Source organism: Lissotriton vulgaris, chromosome 2_1, assembly GCF_964263255.1.
Source record: "Lissotriton vulgaris chromosome 2_1, aLisVul1.2, whole genome shotgun sequence".
Lineage (NCBI taxonomy): Eukaryota > Metazoa > Chordata > Amphibia > Caudata > Salamandridae > Lissotriton > Lissotriton vulgaris.
The window spans coordinates 949,540,334-949,554,648 of NC_141687.1; the positions used below are offsets into that span (position 1 = coordinate 949,540,334).

Below are 14,315 nucleotides of genomic sequence, written 5' to 3' on the forward strand. Positions count from 1 at the left end.
GACGATGCACGCACTGTCCAACATTAAAAAAGCAGTCGCAGTATCCAATTTCACACCTCGCTGCACTTCTCTCCTCCAATGTAGCTTGTCTAGTTCCTGTGCTGCCCCCTAGTGGCCGGGGCAGCGCTGTCGCTCTGAGTGCCATCTAGCCCGGGACACCTCAGCACACGTATCACCTCCTTCTAGCCTCACGAAAGGAACAACATAATTCTTCTGTTAAATTTACACATAAATCTGAAGATCTGCAGCATTGTTGTAAGGCACAGTCAGTCCGTGAAAAAACATAATATTGTGCAGGGCTGCGTCACATTCCCACGGGTCACCCGTGTCCTTTCTGACGTGATGCTGTAGCATGAGGAAGAATGTGTTGCTACTTCGCCGCTAAGTGCTGTGGTGCCTTAATAGTACAAGAGGAAAAACATGAGGGCGGCGGGCTCGCATGGAGTTGCGTCTGGTAGAGAAAAATAAAGATTAGTGTGTTAAAATAGTCTACAACTAGACGTCATGCCCACGTCAGACTCTTCAGTGCTGAAGGAGAATTTTAACAATAGCAAGTGCGACTTTTTAAGGCCCTAGGACCTTCCCTACCTACCTTCACTCCAATTCCTAGCCCTCCCGCCCCACTCTAGGAAATAATACAAACTACCAGCAGCACCCATTTGGCACTTCGACAATGTCTGTGCTGTGTAGTCAAAAGAGGAGGTTGTGTTTTTTTCTGTATTGCATTTCAGGCTTTTTGCCAAAATCCTGCCGTAGTCCAGGCGGTGATCGGTCAGTCGTCGTTTGTCACGTTTCATTCCCTTGGGTCAGTCGTGCAGCAGGAAGGTGTGCCCGTGCAGGCCGTCGAGCAACACCAGGCCGCCTGTCCACCTGCCGCAGGCGTCACTGTAACAGACAAGGTGCTCCCAAAGCGCTCGATTCCGTCACGAAACCCAGGTGGAAAAGTCAGAGAGCTTCTCTGGGTGGCTGAGGTATAAAATGAACGAAAAGAGACCACCACGAAATTAAAAAACAAACAAAAAATACCGTGAAGGGTTCAAGCAAAGTACATGGTGCGCAGCGTGTCCTGGTGAACTTGAACGGCCTTGGCGAGGGCTTGGGGGTCTCTCCCGTTGCTCTGTCCAGATATATGACTCCCTTCTCCGCTGTGAAACAGAAAAAAAAAATCACAGTTAATGAACGGTGCAAAAGCATCACATCTTCTGCACTTGGTTCTATATTTGAGTGGAGAAATAGTAACGGCATACTCTGTTGTCTACCGGGTGCTCTGAGCCTTCAGACTCAATCTGTCCAAAAGGCTGCAGTCTCATTTGGAGATGTACTGCAATGCGCCGATTTCTAGCACATAAATCAGGCAGCTGGTAACATTCATCATCCGTTTGAAGACTACTACCTAGGAGGTCCAAGCTCTGGCAGGGCTTCTAGGATTATAATAAAATTCAGACTATTTCAAGCAAAAGGTGGTAGGAATGACAGAACTAAGGGCGTTCTGGCATATTGTGGAAAACACAATTTCTCAAACCACACACAAGAGAAAAGGGTTGACTGCATTGCATAGCTAAATATCAATGACTGCAATGGATGAGATATCTTTGATGCACTCTAAGGAAGAGGAAATCAATTGTTTTTATCATTGCTTGCTGGAATACCACACCTGCAGGCACTCCAACTCATGCTCATTAATGCTCACTGTGCAGTATTCCACACAGCAGAGATCACCCACTTGATAGCTTTTTCCAAAGAAACATGGTTAACCTCCATTACCTAGACGTTCTTCCCACAGCATCCATCATGTGGACCGTGCACATAGGAAGAGAGGGGGACCTCACTGTCGTCCATAAGTCCTACTGGTCTTGCATTGTAGGCAGGAAAGCAACACCCAACTTTAAGGAGCTGCTAACATGCCATTTCTCACTGTCCGCAATTCACACCACCGCCATCTTCCATTGCATCTAGAGGTCTCCTAAGTACAACATTGATTTAACTGATGAATTCTCAGATTCATTCTTCACCTTATCTTTCCAACATGCCCATACTAACTTCTTGGGTGACTTCTACCTCTCAGATAACACCGGCTCTAAAAAGAAAACAATCCTGCAAGCTTCTCAACTTCATTGACATTCTCAGCATGGTATATACAGCAAATCACACAACCAACACTTCAAAGGCCACATCCTTGGCATTGTCTTCTGAACAACACCAACAATCCAATGAAAATCAACCATACCCCTGGAGTGGACCGACCATTTCGCCATCCCCATCTCCCTGCTCAGTATTCTACCAACAAAGGTCAACCCACATGAGAAGAGCAAACCTTCAGATCCTTCAAAGATTCATCCATAGACAACCTAATACTTGAAATCACCTACCTCCCCATCCACTTCACATCCAATGTCAAGTCTTCTAAACAACTCCAACATTTCTTTGGGAAAACTATGGGCCACATTTACATAGGAAAATGTATACTTTTGTGTAAGTTCATACATTTTTGCAATTCACAAAGGAATTTTAGGAGTAGTATCTTAACGATTGCTGAGCTGCGCACTCTTGGTGGACACTGCACATAAACAAATTAGCCGTTGTAAAGATACTACAAGTAAAACTGCTTTGTGAATTGCAAAAAACCATAGACGTACACAAAAGTGTATGTTTACCTTTGCGAATCAGGCCCTAAATGGACATCTACACTCCAATTAAAACATACAAGTGCAAGCCAAGCCTTAAGCACACTAGTATTTCAAAGGCCTCGACCTCCCTGACAAAAAAGATCCATCCACAGATAGAAAAGAAAATGAAAAAAAAAGAGAACTCGTAATGACCTCATGATATTGAATTCCTTCAGTGTAACATACAGATAGCTAATCACATCAGCCAAATCAAAGTACTACACCAACACCATCAACGAAGCTATCAACAGAAGCAGGAAACTTTTGCAAACCAATCAAGCACATCATCTACCCCCGTCAGACCCACCTGTTCCATAATCCACAGAAAAGTGCGATACCGCCAGTGTCGTCTTGAGTGATACAATATCGAATATTCAATAGCACATTGACACCAGCAATCCTGCTTCATCTCTTATGGCCCCTCTTTCAGCAGAATCCTGCAACAGTCATCCTTTAAAGTCCTCTCTCTTGTAGGTCTCACTAGCAAACTCAACTCCCTCAAATTCACTTTTTATGAAGATGATGTCTTACCCTTGCCCTATATCAAAGTTCTCTTTGGAGACATTATCTCACCCCTACTCACCATTGTTAGGGCCTCCATCACTCAAAGCATCTTCCCTGGAGCTGAAAAGGCAGGCCTGATTCTGCTACTCTTAAAGAAACCTACACTAGACCCTGATAACCTCACCAGCTACCAGCCCATCACTCACCAACCATTCATCTCCAAGACCATTCAAAAAAGTAGTCGATGTTCAGCTCCAAGCTGACATTAATACTGATCATCTCATGCATGACTACCAGTCTGGCTTCATATTACGCTGTCAGTCACTCAGGAAATGGGGTATAGCCCGCGTAAAGCAGAGAAAGGCTAGCTCACAAAAGCAATTCATACAAAGAAATGCCTACCTCGCTACATTCATGAATATTCATCCTCAAAACTTTTGTATTAAAAATAAACTGTAAACAGTCAGTAAGTCCCAGAAAATAAATTGCAAAAGAACATTCATTAAGCACGTTGTTAATTTGTGAAAACAATAGATTAGAGCACAATTTCTGAATGTCATTCAATTTAATGACAAATGTTTTAAAACAAGTGACCATCATTAAACATGAAATAGTGTACTATCACCAAACTGAGTGCTTGTGAGCCCATCCCAAAAAGTGACAAAAATCTTGTGTCAAATAGTAAATTCTTAAATTACACTGAAAGCAATAATCACAGTAAGTTGGAACACCAGTCCAGATAATTCCATTTGTACAAGTGGTGAAAGTAAATTACAACACCCTTAACATTGACCACTACACCACTCGTTGCATAGATTCCTATCACGCTGCAGCACGGAGATGCTACCATAAACAAAAACTATGCCCTCCTTGATCCAACATGAATATGCCACCTACCTCTTGATATTGTTAGAACTCACAGCTGCCTTTGAAACAGTTGACCATCTCGCACTCATACACACCCTTGAGTTTCGAATTGGGATTAACTGGCAACGCACTTCACTACTTCTTCTCCTACCTTTCAAACCAACACCTGTTTCTGCACTTTGGCACAGCCAGGTCCCACAAGACCCCCATCACCTGCAAAGTACCCCAGAGTTCCATACTCCTCGGTCATCTTCAACCTCTACATGGAGCCAGTAGGTGCTCTACTCGCAGATAACAGCCTCAAGATTCACCAATATGCAGATGATACACAACTCTATTTGAAAGTTTCCTCTGCTTCAGATATCCAATCCCACAAAAACTGCCTGCACATCATCCAGACTTGGAGGTCCATTTCCTACCTGAAGGTCAATCCAACCAAGACAGAATTCCTGTTATTTGCCAAGAACAAAGAGGATACCCTACACACCTGGCTCAGGCATGAACCTCGATGGCTTCAAACCCCGCCTTCCCGAGTGCCAAGTCACTTGGATTCACAATGAAGACTGACTTCACCCTCAAGGAACACTGTCGAAAAACAAAAAAGATGGGCTGGAACCCGCTGCTTCTTAAGAAAGTGAAACAGTTTCTTCCAGAAAGCAACTTCAGAACTACTTTCAAGCCCTAGGACTCTTGCATCTGGATCAGACTAGCCCTGCTCCATGGCCACTGAGGCACCTTAAGAGCATCCTTCACATGCAGCAGTCTCATCCAAGGCCTGCGGAAATATGATCACCTCAGCCCCAGCCTGATGAAACTCTATTGGCTTTTGTTGCCAGCCCAACCGATTTTCAAAACCAGCTACATCATTTATCAAAGCCATCACAAACAGCAGCACTGATTATCTTGCAGACAAGCTAATGATCTCTGGTTATTCTCAGAACATCCGGAGCCAGGACACCATCAGACCGCAGACTAAGAAGAGTAAAAAAGAAAAAAAGGCAGCAGGCTTTTTCATCTATGCACGCAGAATGTGGAATAAAATCCCTGAATCTATCAGGACTGTCCTAATGCTATTTGAATTTAGGAAAGAGTTGAAGACTCGCCTCTTTAAAGTATACTACATCACAATGCATTAACCATCCACAACCCAGGTGGATGGTGCAAATGTTAGGAACAGTGTTCCACTAAAGGAATGTTCCCCAGGAAAACAAAGTGGCACCCTTTTTGCTTGTGTAGTGGGCCGTAGCAGGCACTGGAAGTATCCACTTGGCCTCAGCATAACATGTTTGGAAGCACTTGAAAATTCAAATAGCAATGCCTGATTTAGAGATGGGTAGGCTTTGCAGTGTTAGACAAAGGCTACAAAATTTTGATTGGACTTACAAAAAGATGGATATTTCGGCCTATCCAAGTACCATAGGATTAACTGCACTTGTAATAAGGCACGTGGGATATCCGCCACATTTGTGATGGTGTAACCCGTCTGCCAAATTCTAAAACAATCCCTATGGTATATTAATAAAATATCTGAGGTTCCTATTAGCATATAGGTTGCAAAAGGCCCTTTCCGCTACAGACGCTGGTTGCTGGAAGAAAACAAGCAGCTCAATGGTTTAGTTTATATGGAAGAGTGAGCCATGCTTTTGCAGAAACACAGGGTTGGTTTGAAGGACTACCCTATCCTTGTGAACCTGAATAAATGGTTCTTGAAGTTCGCTAATACATCAGAGAGTTGTGATTGGAATTAGAAAAGTCACCTTCCATGACAGAAACTGCAAAGGCATAGACCATTTGAGAACTACATTAAGGCTCCATACACAGGCAGGGGCGTTTTGGGAGGTATTCCCCTTTCAATGCCCTTCATGATAATGAACTTTGAACAGTTGCACACAGACCTTAGAAGTATTTAAATTGTTTTATGATAAAGTAGTGCATGAATCTCTTCCATTTGATACGCAATAGGCACGAGTAGTGGGTCGGGGGTTTCTCACCAAATGGACATACACTCCCCTGGAAATCTGAGGTAGCAAAATTCTAGGAACTCTGTTGAAATATAACTAGTTTAAGCTGCATGGGATCTGGGAGCCTGAGCTGGCCCTGATGCCAAATGGATAGGTGGCTCAGCGGGAGTTTCTTGTGGGGTCTGACTAACATTTCCTTAAGCACTGATCAGTGATACTATGATGAGGATTATGGAACGCTGCGTCATCTTCCTCACTGTATTTGGCATGATTAGGAGAGAAGGAAAAGTGTAAGCAAATTCCCCACCAGTTCATCCATAGTATATTGCCCAAGGACTGAGGGTATGGGTACCTGGAGGCGAAGATTTGGCAATTTGTGTTTTCAGGAGTGGCAATCAGGTTGATTCCTGGGGTTTCCCAATGTTGAAAGTATTTGTGAAGGACTAGATTATTAATGAAAAATGTATTTCTAATCATACAAACCACTTTTATTAACATTATTTAATAAACAAGACAAGCATTGGCATAGCCAGTAGGTTTTGCTTTCTGGACATTATAAGTGTTCAGCCATGCAACAGTTGATGTTGTTGCACCAAGGATATTGTGCTGGATACCAAAACACTTATAAGGTCAAAAGGCGAGACCTATTGGCTATGCCAGTGCAGCTGCTTTTAAGAAAGAATGTGCAGCAGACTTTTCGCTCATATTTCGTGCCGTTCCTGTATACAGTTGTCACTCAAGAAGGGAATCTTGTGTCATTGTATACAAGTTGACATTTTCTGATAACACCCACAGTGTTTTGCAATCTCTTGCAACGGAGGCCAAAGGTTGCTTGAACTAGCACAAAACGCGTCCCTGCAGCTCAAAGTCTTGTGCATGACAAGTTATTCACATACAAGACCACACTGGGGTACAGTGTGGAGACTCCAGCTCAGTTCAAGTGAACTCAGGTCTTCTGCTCTAATCAGCAACCAGACTTCCATAAATGTTATATGTGGCACACGATCATTGGTCGGGCCTTGCAGGGTCTCCAATCGCTTCTCGCCCTCATTGCAATGTTGCAGGATAGACCGGAGTCTGGTGTGAGGAGCTGTAGCTTGCTCTTCCGCTTCTCTTTCCTCTCGTCCACCCATGGATGTCAATAGCCCTCCATGTGCAGATCTGAGGTGAGGTGCACCAGACTACCCAGGACCCTCTGCGCGCCACAGCGGAGCACGCGCACTCCTCACCAAGGGGACCACATCTATCGGTTTGTTCTGTTGATAGTTGACGTGAGAGTCAGAGAGGGGCAGGGTGGAGGGGTTACAACGAGTGAGGCGGAAAAACGTGAATATTCACGACAGTTAGATAAAGACACCACATACGCCTCAGCTCATTAGCACAGGACGCATGTCAACAGCACAGACAAAGGGAAAATCAGAGAGGGGAGGGCTGGATACACAACAACAGAAGAACCGGATTTGAGCTCCCGCATCTCAGGTTGTGCATTAAAGGTCACTTCATTGGAAGCGTGAATATCAAGCCCAAACAAGGTCCTAAACTAAGTTCCAGGGTCATCCTTCAAGTTACTAACATCTGACCTGGAAGCCACGTAGGTGGCAGAGTCTACATCCAACATCTTGAGGAACAAGCTGCGAGGCAAATAAGCCAGAGGAAATAAATAACAAACAAAAATACAAACAGACCCACAACGTGTTTTCCTTGCTGGAGCGAGCAGGGGCACCATCTGTTTGAAAGTTAATTACAAACAGATGTTGCCAAAGCTCGCTCCCGCATGGGAATCACCAAACGTGCATGCGTTGCCACTGAAAGCAATGTAATGCGTGCACGTTTTTGGCCTAAAAAGCTGGTTGGTTTCCTCCTATGCGCGCTGGACCTCTGTCTGGGCGGTACAAAAGGGGGTGGTGATGGACGGAGCATCTGAACCAATCAAATACTCACACCCAGTCAACAGATCTGGGTTAAATCCATCACCGTTCTTTAGCCCACTCTGCCACCCCAGTTGAGACATGGCCATATGCAAATCAGTCTGACCCTGTGCCTCATGGGAACAGTCCAGCCCGAACTGCCATGCCATGCCTTCCCTGGACCGGAAAAAAAGCTACTGAGGACCGGTTTCTGGCATTTCAGCCGTCTTCAGCCCGGCTTGCTTGAATCCAGTGGCAAAGTGAGCAAGGGACTCACGTCTGAGCATACCCTCGTAACTTATGGCGAACAAAGCGGTACAAAAGGGGGTGGTCTGGGGGCATTGAGGGACACTTCCCAGTGGGGATGTGCAACTGCAGTTTTTTTGACATGCCCAGGTTTAGGAGCGGATACCTCAGCGCACACCCAGGAACTTGATAGCAATTAAACACACTGGTGTAATTTGAATTCCACAGAGTGCGTGATTCAACAACTTTTGGTGTCTGAAAAAGAGGCAGAAGCTATTGGAATGCCATCACCCTCTGTTCTTTGGGGTATGATTTCCTTGTGACAGTGTTTAGTACCGAGTCCAAGAAGGGCTTCATCTGATGGGGATGAAAGTGTGATTTCTTGTCATTGACGGTGAACCCTAACAAGTGGAGTAGGGACACTGTGTTTGAGTGAGTGGTAGGCACTGCTGCCTGCTGCTTCTCTTAAATGGCCAGCCACCAAGGTATGAAAAGCCTGCATGGTGGTTCTGTGTAGGTGCACCACCACCACCTCTAGCTATTTCATGAACACCTTTGGAGCAGTACTAACCCCAAATGATTAGACCTTGAACTATTAGTGTTCTTCATAAAGTGAAAGTACTGATGGTGTGCTGAGTGGATGGGCATGCGAAAGTATGCATCTTTCAGATCTAGTGCTGACATGAAGTCTCCTTGGTGGAGCAGTGGGGTGATGGTCTGTTGCTCGAACATGTGAAAGTGTTTGGAGAGGATTAAATTATCCAAAGGCTATAGCTGTAGGATCAGCTGGAGTAAGCCGCTCAGTTGACTACGTACTCCTCCCACAGGTCTTCTACCTCCCTGGGCATAAAAGGCACATTATATGAGTCCTGTCGGGGATAAAGGCTTCCATAGTCTGAGTCAGTGTGGAGGACGGGGGAAGTGCATGGAGGTTGCACTCAAAAGTGGAAAAGGCAGAGGGTTTGTGGCTGATTCTAGAACCCTCTTTGGGGCAGGTGCGAATTTTGACATCTATTTCAGCTCTTGGTGGAATTTTTCAAGGTCACAAGGTCTAGGGGGCTTCGACAAATGTTGCAGCTCGGGACTTTCGACTGAGCCTTGGTAGACGCCCACTCTTCCTTAGTGCCCGGGAGTACCAGGCAGAGGAGCCAAACTCAAAAGTTCACCATTTTCAACTTGGCTCAGGGCGTGAGGCCTGACTCGCTCAGGAGTGGTGCACTGAGGGAGTTTTGGGGGTTGAGACAGACCTTGCTACACCTGGGGTACTCAAGAAGCGAAGGGAGTCTTCAGGCCAACAGTCCTTTACAGCGAACTCCTGTTCATCTTCCTATGCTTGGAGGCCTTCGAGAATCAGGACTTCAGGACGCTCATCTGCTTTGGCCACCAGGATGACCAATGGGCCAGCCTGTTCCTTCTTGGCACCAAGCAGGTCTTCAGACCAGAAGATGTTGGGGAAGGCTTGCAGCTGCATGTAGCTGTACTAGAGGGTAATTTTGCTGCAGATGGCACAACAGCCATTACCGGAGGTCTTGTCATAGGTTGGCAAGAGTTACACGTTTACAATACCATCCGGGACGCTACAGGTGTAGTTGGGGCATACATTTCATATTCTTGCATTAGGTGCATTCTCCAAGATACAGTCCAAGAAGAATTGAGAGTCCCCAAGGGCTCTGTTGAAGGCTAATGGTCAGTGTCCATCAGCATTTCTTATCCAGTATTATGGGTGTCTTTCATAGATTCACATGCCTGAATCAGAGTAGCAAGCAATGCAGAGTGCACATTTCTGATGGTACAGTATATACAAGTCATTAGATAATAACATATCATGCGACTAGTAACAGCCAATAGACACCAATAACAAGTATTAGCAAAGAAATGTGCATACCAGAGAAGGATGGAGGGAAGAAAGAAGGCTCACCTCAGTGAAATAGATGGCGTAATACTGCTTGTCCACCGCTGCATCTTTCATCAGCTCTGTGTCCAGGCAGTAAAGCCTAGTGAAGGTATGCGGCGACTTCCATGTTGCCGCTCTGCTAATGTCAAAGACTGGCACCCCTGCAAAGAGTGCCATAGAAGTGGACATAGCTCTCGTGGAGTGGGCTCGCACTTTAGAGCGTAGTGGCTGTCCTGCTTGTTCATGACAGAAAAAGATGGTCGCAGAAATCCATCGTGATATGCTCTGGTTAGTAAGTGGGAGACCCTTCCTAGGTCTGCTGTAAGCCACAAACAGCTGGTTTGACTTCCTGAACGCTTTTGTTTTGTCAATGTAAAATTTCAAGCATCGCTTGAGATCTAAGGAATGTAATGATCTTTCAGCTGCTGTGATAGGATTTGGGAAGAATGAACGCAAAAGCACAGGTTCATTAAGGTGGAAATCCGACGGAACCTTCGGAATAAACCTCGGATTGGTCCTCAGTATCACCCTGTCGCTTTTAAACTGTAGAAAAGGATTCTGAATTGAAAACACCTGCAGTTCACTCACTCTCCTTGCAGAGGTGAGCGCCAGTAGGAGCGCTGATTTCCAAGAGATGTATTTTAGGTCAGCTCTGTGCGCTGGCTCGAATGGATGCTTCATGAGCTGATTAAGAACTACATTCAGATGCCAGGTAGGTGGTAACATCCTTACTGGCGGGAAAGACCTGTATATCACTACCCACTGGAATTGCTATTCGATTCTAGTTTGTTTAATGGGGTTGTCCCAGATAACAATATAGCTGATGCAATGGGAAATGGTGAGGAAATCTTAGTAAGCAACAATAGGGGTTTGCTAAAATGGGCCCATATATTGGAACATGCCGATATTTTGTCAAATATTTATCACCTTTTCGTCAATACATTTTTCTTGTATGCAACGGTTTCATTGGAGGCGGTAAACCTGGTTAAATTTATGAATACCCATAATGAATTTTTTCATCCAACTAAAAGCATTAGTAACAAAAATGCCGAAAAAAGTACATCAAACTCTGAGCAATCTTTCTCACACCAAACCATGGTATGGTAAATCATGTAGGCAAGCAAAAACTAGATTATTAAAGGCAATAAAAACAAAGACCCCCGTGGAAATTAGGGAGGCCAGGAAAACCTACAAGCAAATACAAAATGATGAAAAAATAGCTTGGGAAGAATCTAGTTGGGCCGACCTTTTGGTGGCTGCCAAGTCAAAGGATAATATTAGTTTCTGGAGACTGGTGGCAAATGGAAACCATATAGGGAAGGTAGCAAAAGATGTTTATTTGGATGAACTTACTTGGGTTACCCATTTTACAGATTTATTTAAGAAACCCAGCTTGACAACCACCGTAAGCAAGGATGCCCCGTGGTCCATTGCCCCTGATGTTAAACTAGAATTTAGTTTAGAGGAGACTAAGAAAGGTATTAATGCTGTGAAGGGTGGCAAAGCACCGGGTCTTGATAAAATTCCAGGCGATCTTTATAAACACGAGCTGGTAGTATGGGCACCGTACATTAATTATTTATGCAATGTTTCGGCACGTGGGGCAAATTTTCCAGATAGTTGGAGGGGAGCTGAAATTGTTTTAATTTTTAAAAAGGGCGATAGGTTGGACTCATCCAACTATCGTCCAATCGGCTTCATGGACATATTGCAGAAAATTTACTCTAGACATATTTTGGATAGAGTAAATATATGGATGGAGGATAACTTGATACTAACCAAGTTCCAAGCAGGATTCAGAAGTAGGATAAGTACCGTGGACCAGGTCTTTAGATTTTGCTGTCTCTATTGGAATACGTGCGCATAAGGAAAGGTCATCTCTATGTTGCGTTCGTTGACCTTAGAGCAGCATTCGACCTGGTTCCACGTGACCTTCTGTGGGATTCTTTGTATGCTTAAGGGTTGCCATCATGCCTGTTTTGCAAGGGTACGTTGGGGGATTAATGGGGAACTATCACAAAGAAAAACCAATTGAGCGCGGGGTCCGGGAGGCTGCGTGCTGGCCCCAACGCTATTTTCATTATATGTGAATGATATTCCTTCACATTTGTCAAATTGTATTAATGATTCCCCTAAATTGAATGGTGAAAAGGTTCCTGTGTTACTTTTCGCAGACGATACCATACTGATCTCCCAAACTCCCAGAGGTTTAAAGGCACTACTGAACTCTTTTAAGCAGTATTTTGACAAAAAGGGGTTTGAAATAAATGTAAAAAAAAACAAATACATGGCCCTAAATCCGCACAAATCTCAAACGATGAACCTGGTATTGAATGGACAAAAACTGGAAGCTGTACAGGGTTTTATCTATCTAGGAGTTTCTATTGACTCCAAATTTACATGGAAAACTTAAGTAGAAAAGAGCCAACTGATGCTGTCCCAGAATTTAATTCCAATTATAAAGAAACATGGTGGGAGTACGAGTAAAGTAGTAACACCCGCATTGGTATTATTTAAATTCAAAGCTCAGTCTGCTGCTCTATATGGGGCAGAAATTTGGGGACCTATGTTCAAAAATGCATTCTCAACCATCGAGAACAACTTTTTTAGAAATTTATTGAAGATGCCACAAGACACCCCCTTAATCCCATTGATGTTGGATTTGGATATTAAGCGTACAGACCACCATGTCATATTACGGCCTTTAGCTTATTGGGTAAGGTTATGGTGTACCCCAGAACTTGAAGACTACAGGAACAATTAAAAAGAAATAATGATTTTGGATTTGGCAAATGTTAATCCTTGGTTTAAGTTTGTTTGCTGTTGGCTCAAAAAAATCGGGCTGTCACAGTTTTGGGATAAACCGGAGAAAATGCCGAAGAATGCTAGAAAAATACTTAAGTCCACATTTTGGGGCTATTTTGTGAATAGCCTCGTAAATGAGGATAAGGGTGGGTCTTTATCTAAAAACTTTTTGTCTTTCAAGGATAGCCCCCTGTTCGAGACTTTTCTTGATGAGATTGAACCACCGTTAGCTAAGAGCTTATTCATGAAATTTAGGTACCGCAATCTCTTGTATAACATTACTCTGACTAGATGGTCTGTGAAGGGCAATACGGACCGAAGTGCCCTTATGTTAAGTGACGTCTGTACCTTGAGTGATTGGAATGCTAAGGAAGACGATCCGCATGTTTTGTTATTTTGTCCTGCATATGCGCAAACAAGGAGGAAATGGTATAAACCCCTATGTAACCTCTTGGGTGTAAGAACTTGTTGGGAAGCCATGAGAATAATTAAGTCCGATACTAGTAGAACTATTGTGTTTAGTGTCAGTAGATTCCTTCTTTCCATATATTTTATTCGCAAAAAGAATGGCTGCAAATTGTAACTGTATTTCAGGAATACATTATGTAAATAATAATTATGTCTTTTATTAATCTTATGAATTTTATACCCCTCCATAAATGAATTTATTCTGTGATCATTGTGTAAATTGTAATGAATTAACAGGAATTACCCCTTTTTAAAAAAAATTGTTTTGTTATATTCATGTATCTTTTATGGCTCTAAAGTGCCGAAATAAAGATGAATTGAATTGAATTGAATAATCCCTTCAGAAAATTTTTGATCAACCTGCTTGACCAGAGGGATGGAACCGTTGAAGTTCTCTTTTAATGGGATATCGCCGCCAAGTGGACTTTAATGGAGGAGTGGGCTAGGCCCGACTTTGCCAGATGTAACAGGTAAGGTAAAACTTGTTCCGTGAGGAAGAGAAAGGGTGTTTCCCTTGATCTGCACACCAAACACAAAACCGCTTCCATTTCAGGGAGTACGTTTTGGTAGTGCTATCCGCTCGTGCTCTGGCAAGAATGTCTCTACAGTCTTGTGGAATATTTAAATTTCGGAACTCTCGGAACTCAGGAGCCAGGCGGCTAACCTGAGAGATTTCAGATCCGGATGTTGAACTTGCCTGTCGTTCATTGTGAGCAGAGACGTACACTGCTTCAGACGGATCGGCGGTCTCAGGGACAGACGGTGGAGTTCTGTGAACCAATGCTGCCTCGGCCAAGTTGGGGCTATTAGAATTAGAGTACAAGGCTCCACCTTCATCTTCCTGAGGCCTCTGGGAAGCATCGGGAATGGCAGAAAAGCGTACGCAAAGACGTTGCGCCATGCGATGGAAAATGCATTCCCTAGAGACCCTGACTGGGGATGCCAACTTGCGAAGTGTGGGCATTTGGCGTTCATGCTCGTCGCACTGAGATCGATC

At 44.0% G+C, this 14,315-nt stretch overlaps 1 protein-coding gene across 2 annotated transcripts in view; it reads right to left on the reverse strand.

The window, feature by feature from the left end:
• Positions 1-293: 293 nt before the first annotated feature.
• Positions 294-14,315, reverse strand: part of LOC147731457 (protein argonaute-1) — a 418,093-nt gene continuing 404,071 nt past the window's right edge. The window contains exon 19 of one of the 2 annotated variants that reach the window (XM_086956498.1): positions 294-1,145. In XM_086956498.1, the coding sequence (XP_086812624.1) occupies positions 1,037-1,145 (109 nt within the window). In that variant the 3' untranslated portion in view covers positions 294-1,036. The remainder of the gene's footprint in view (positions 1,146-14,315) is intronic. The other variant, XM_086956499.1, reaches the window with a different exon arrangement.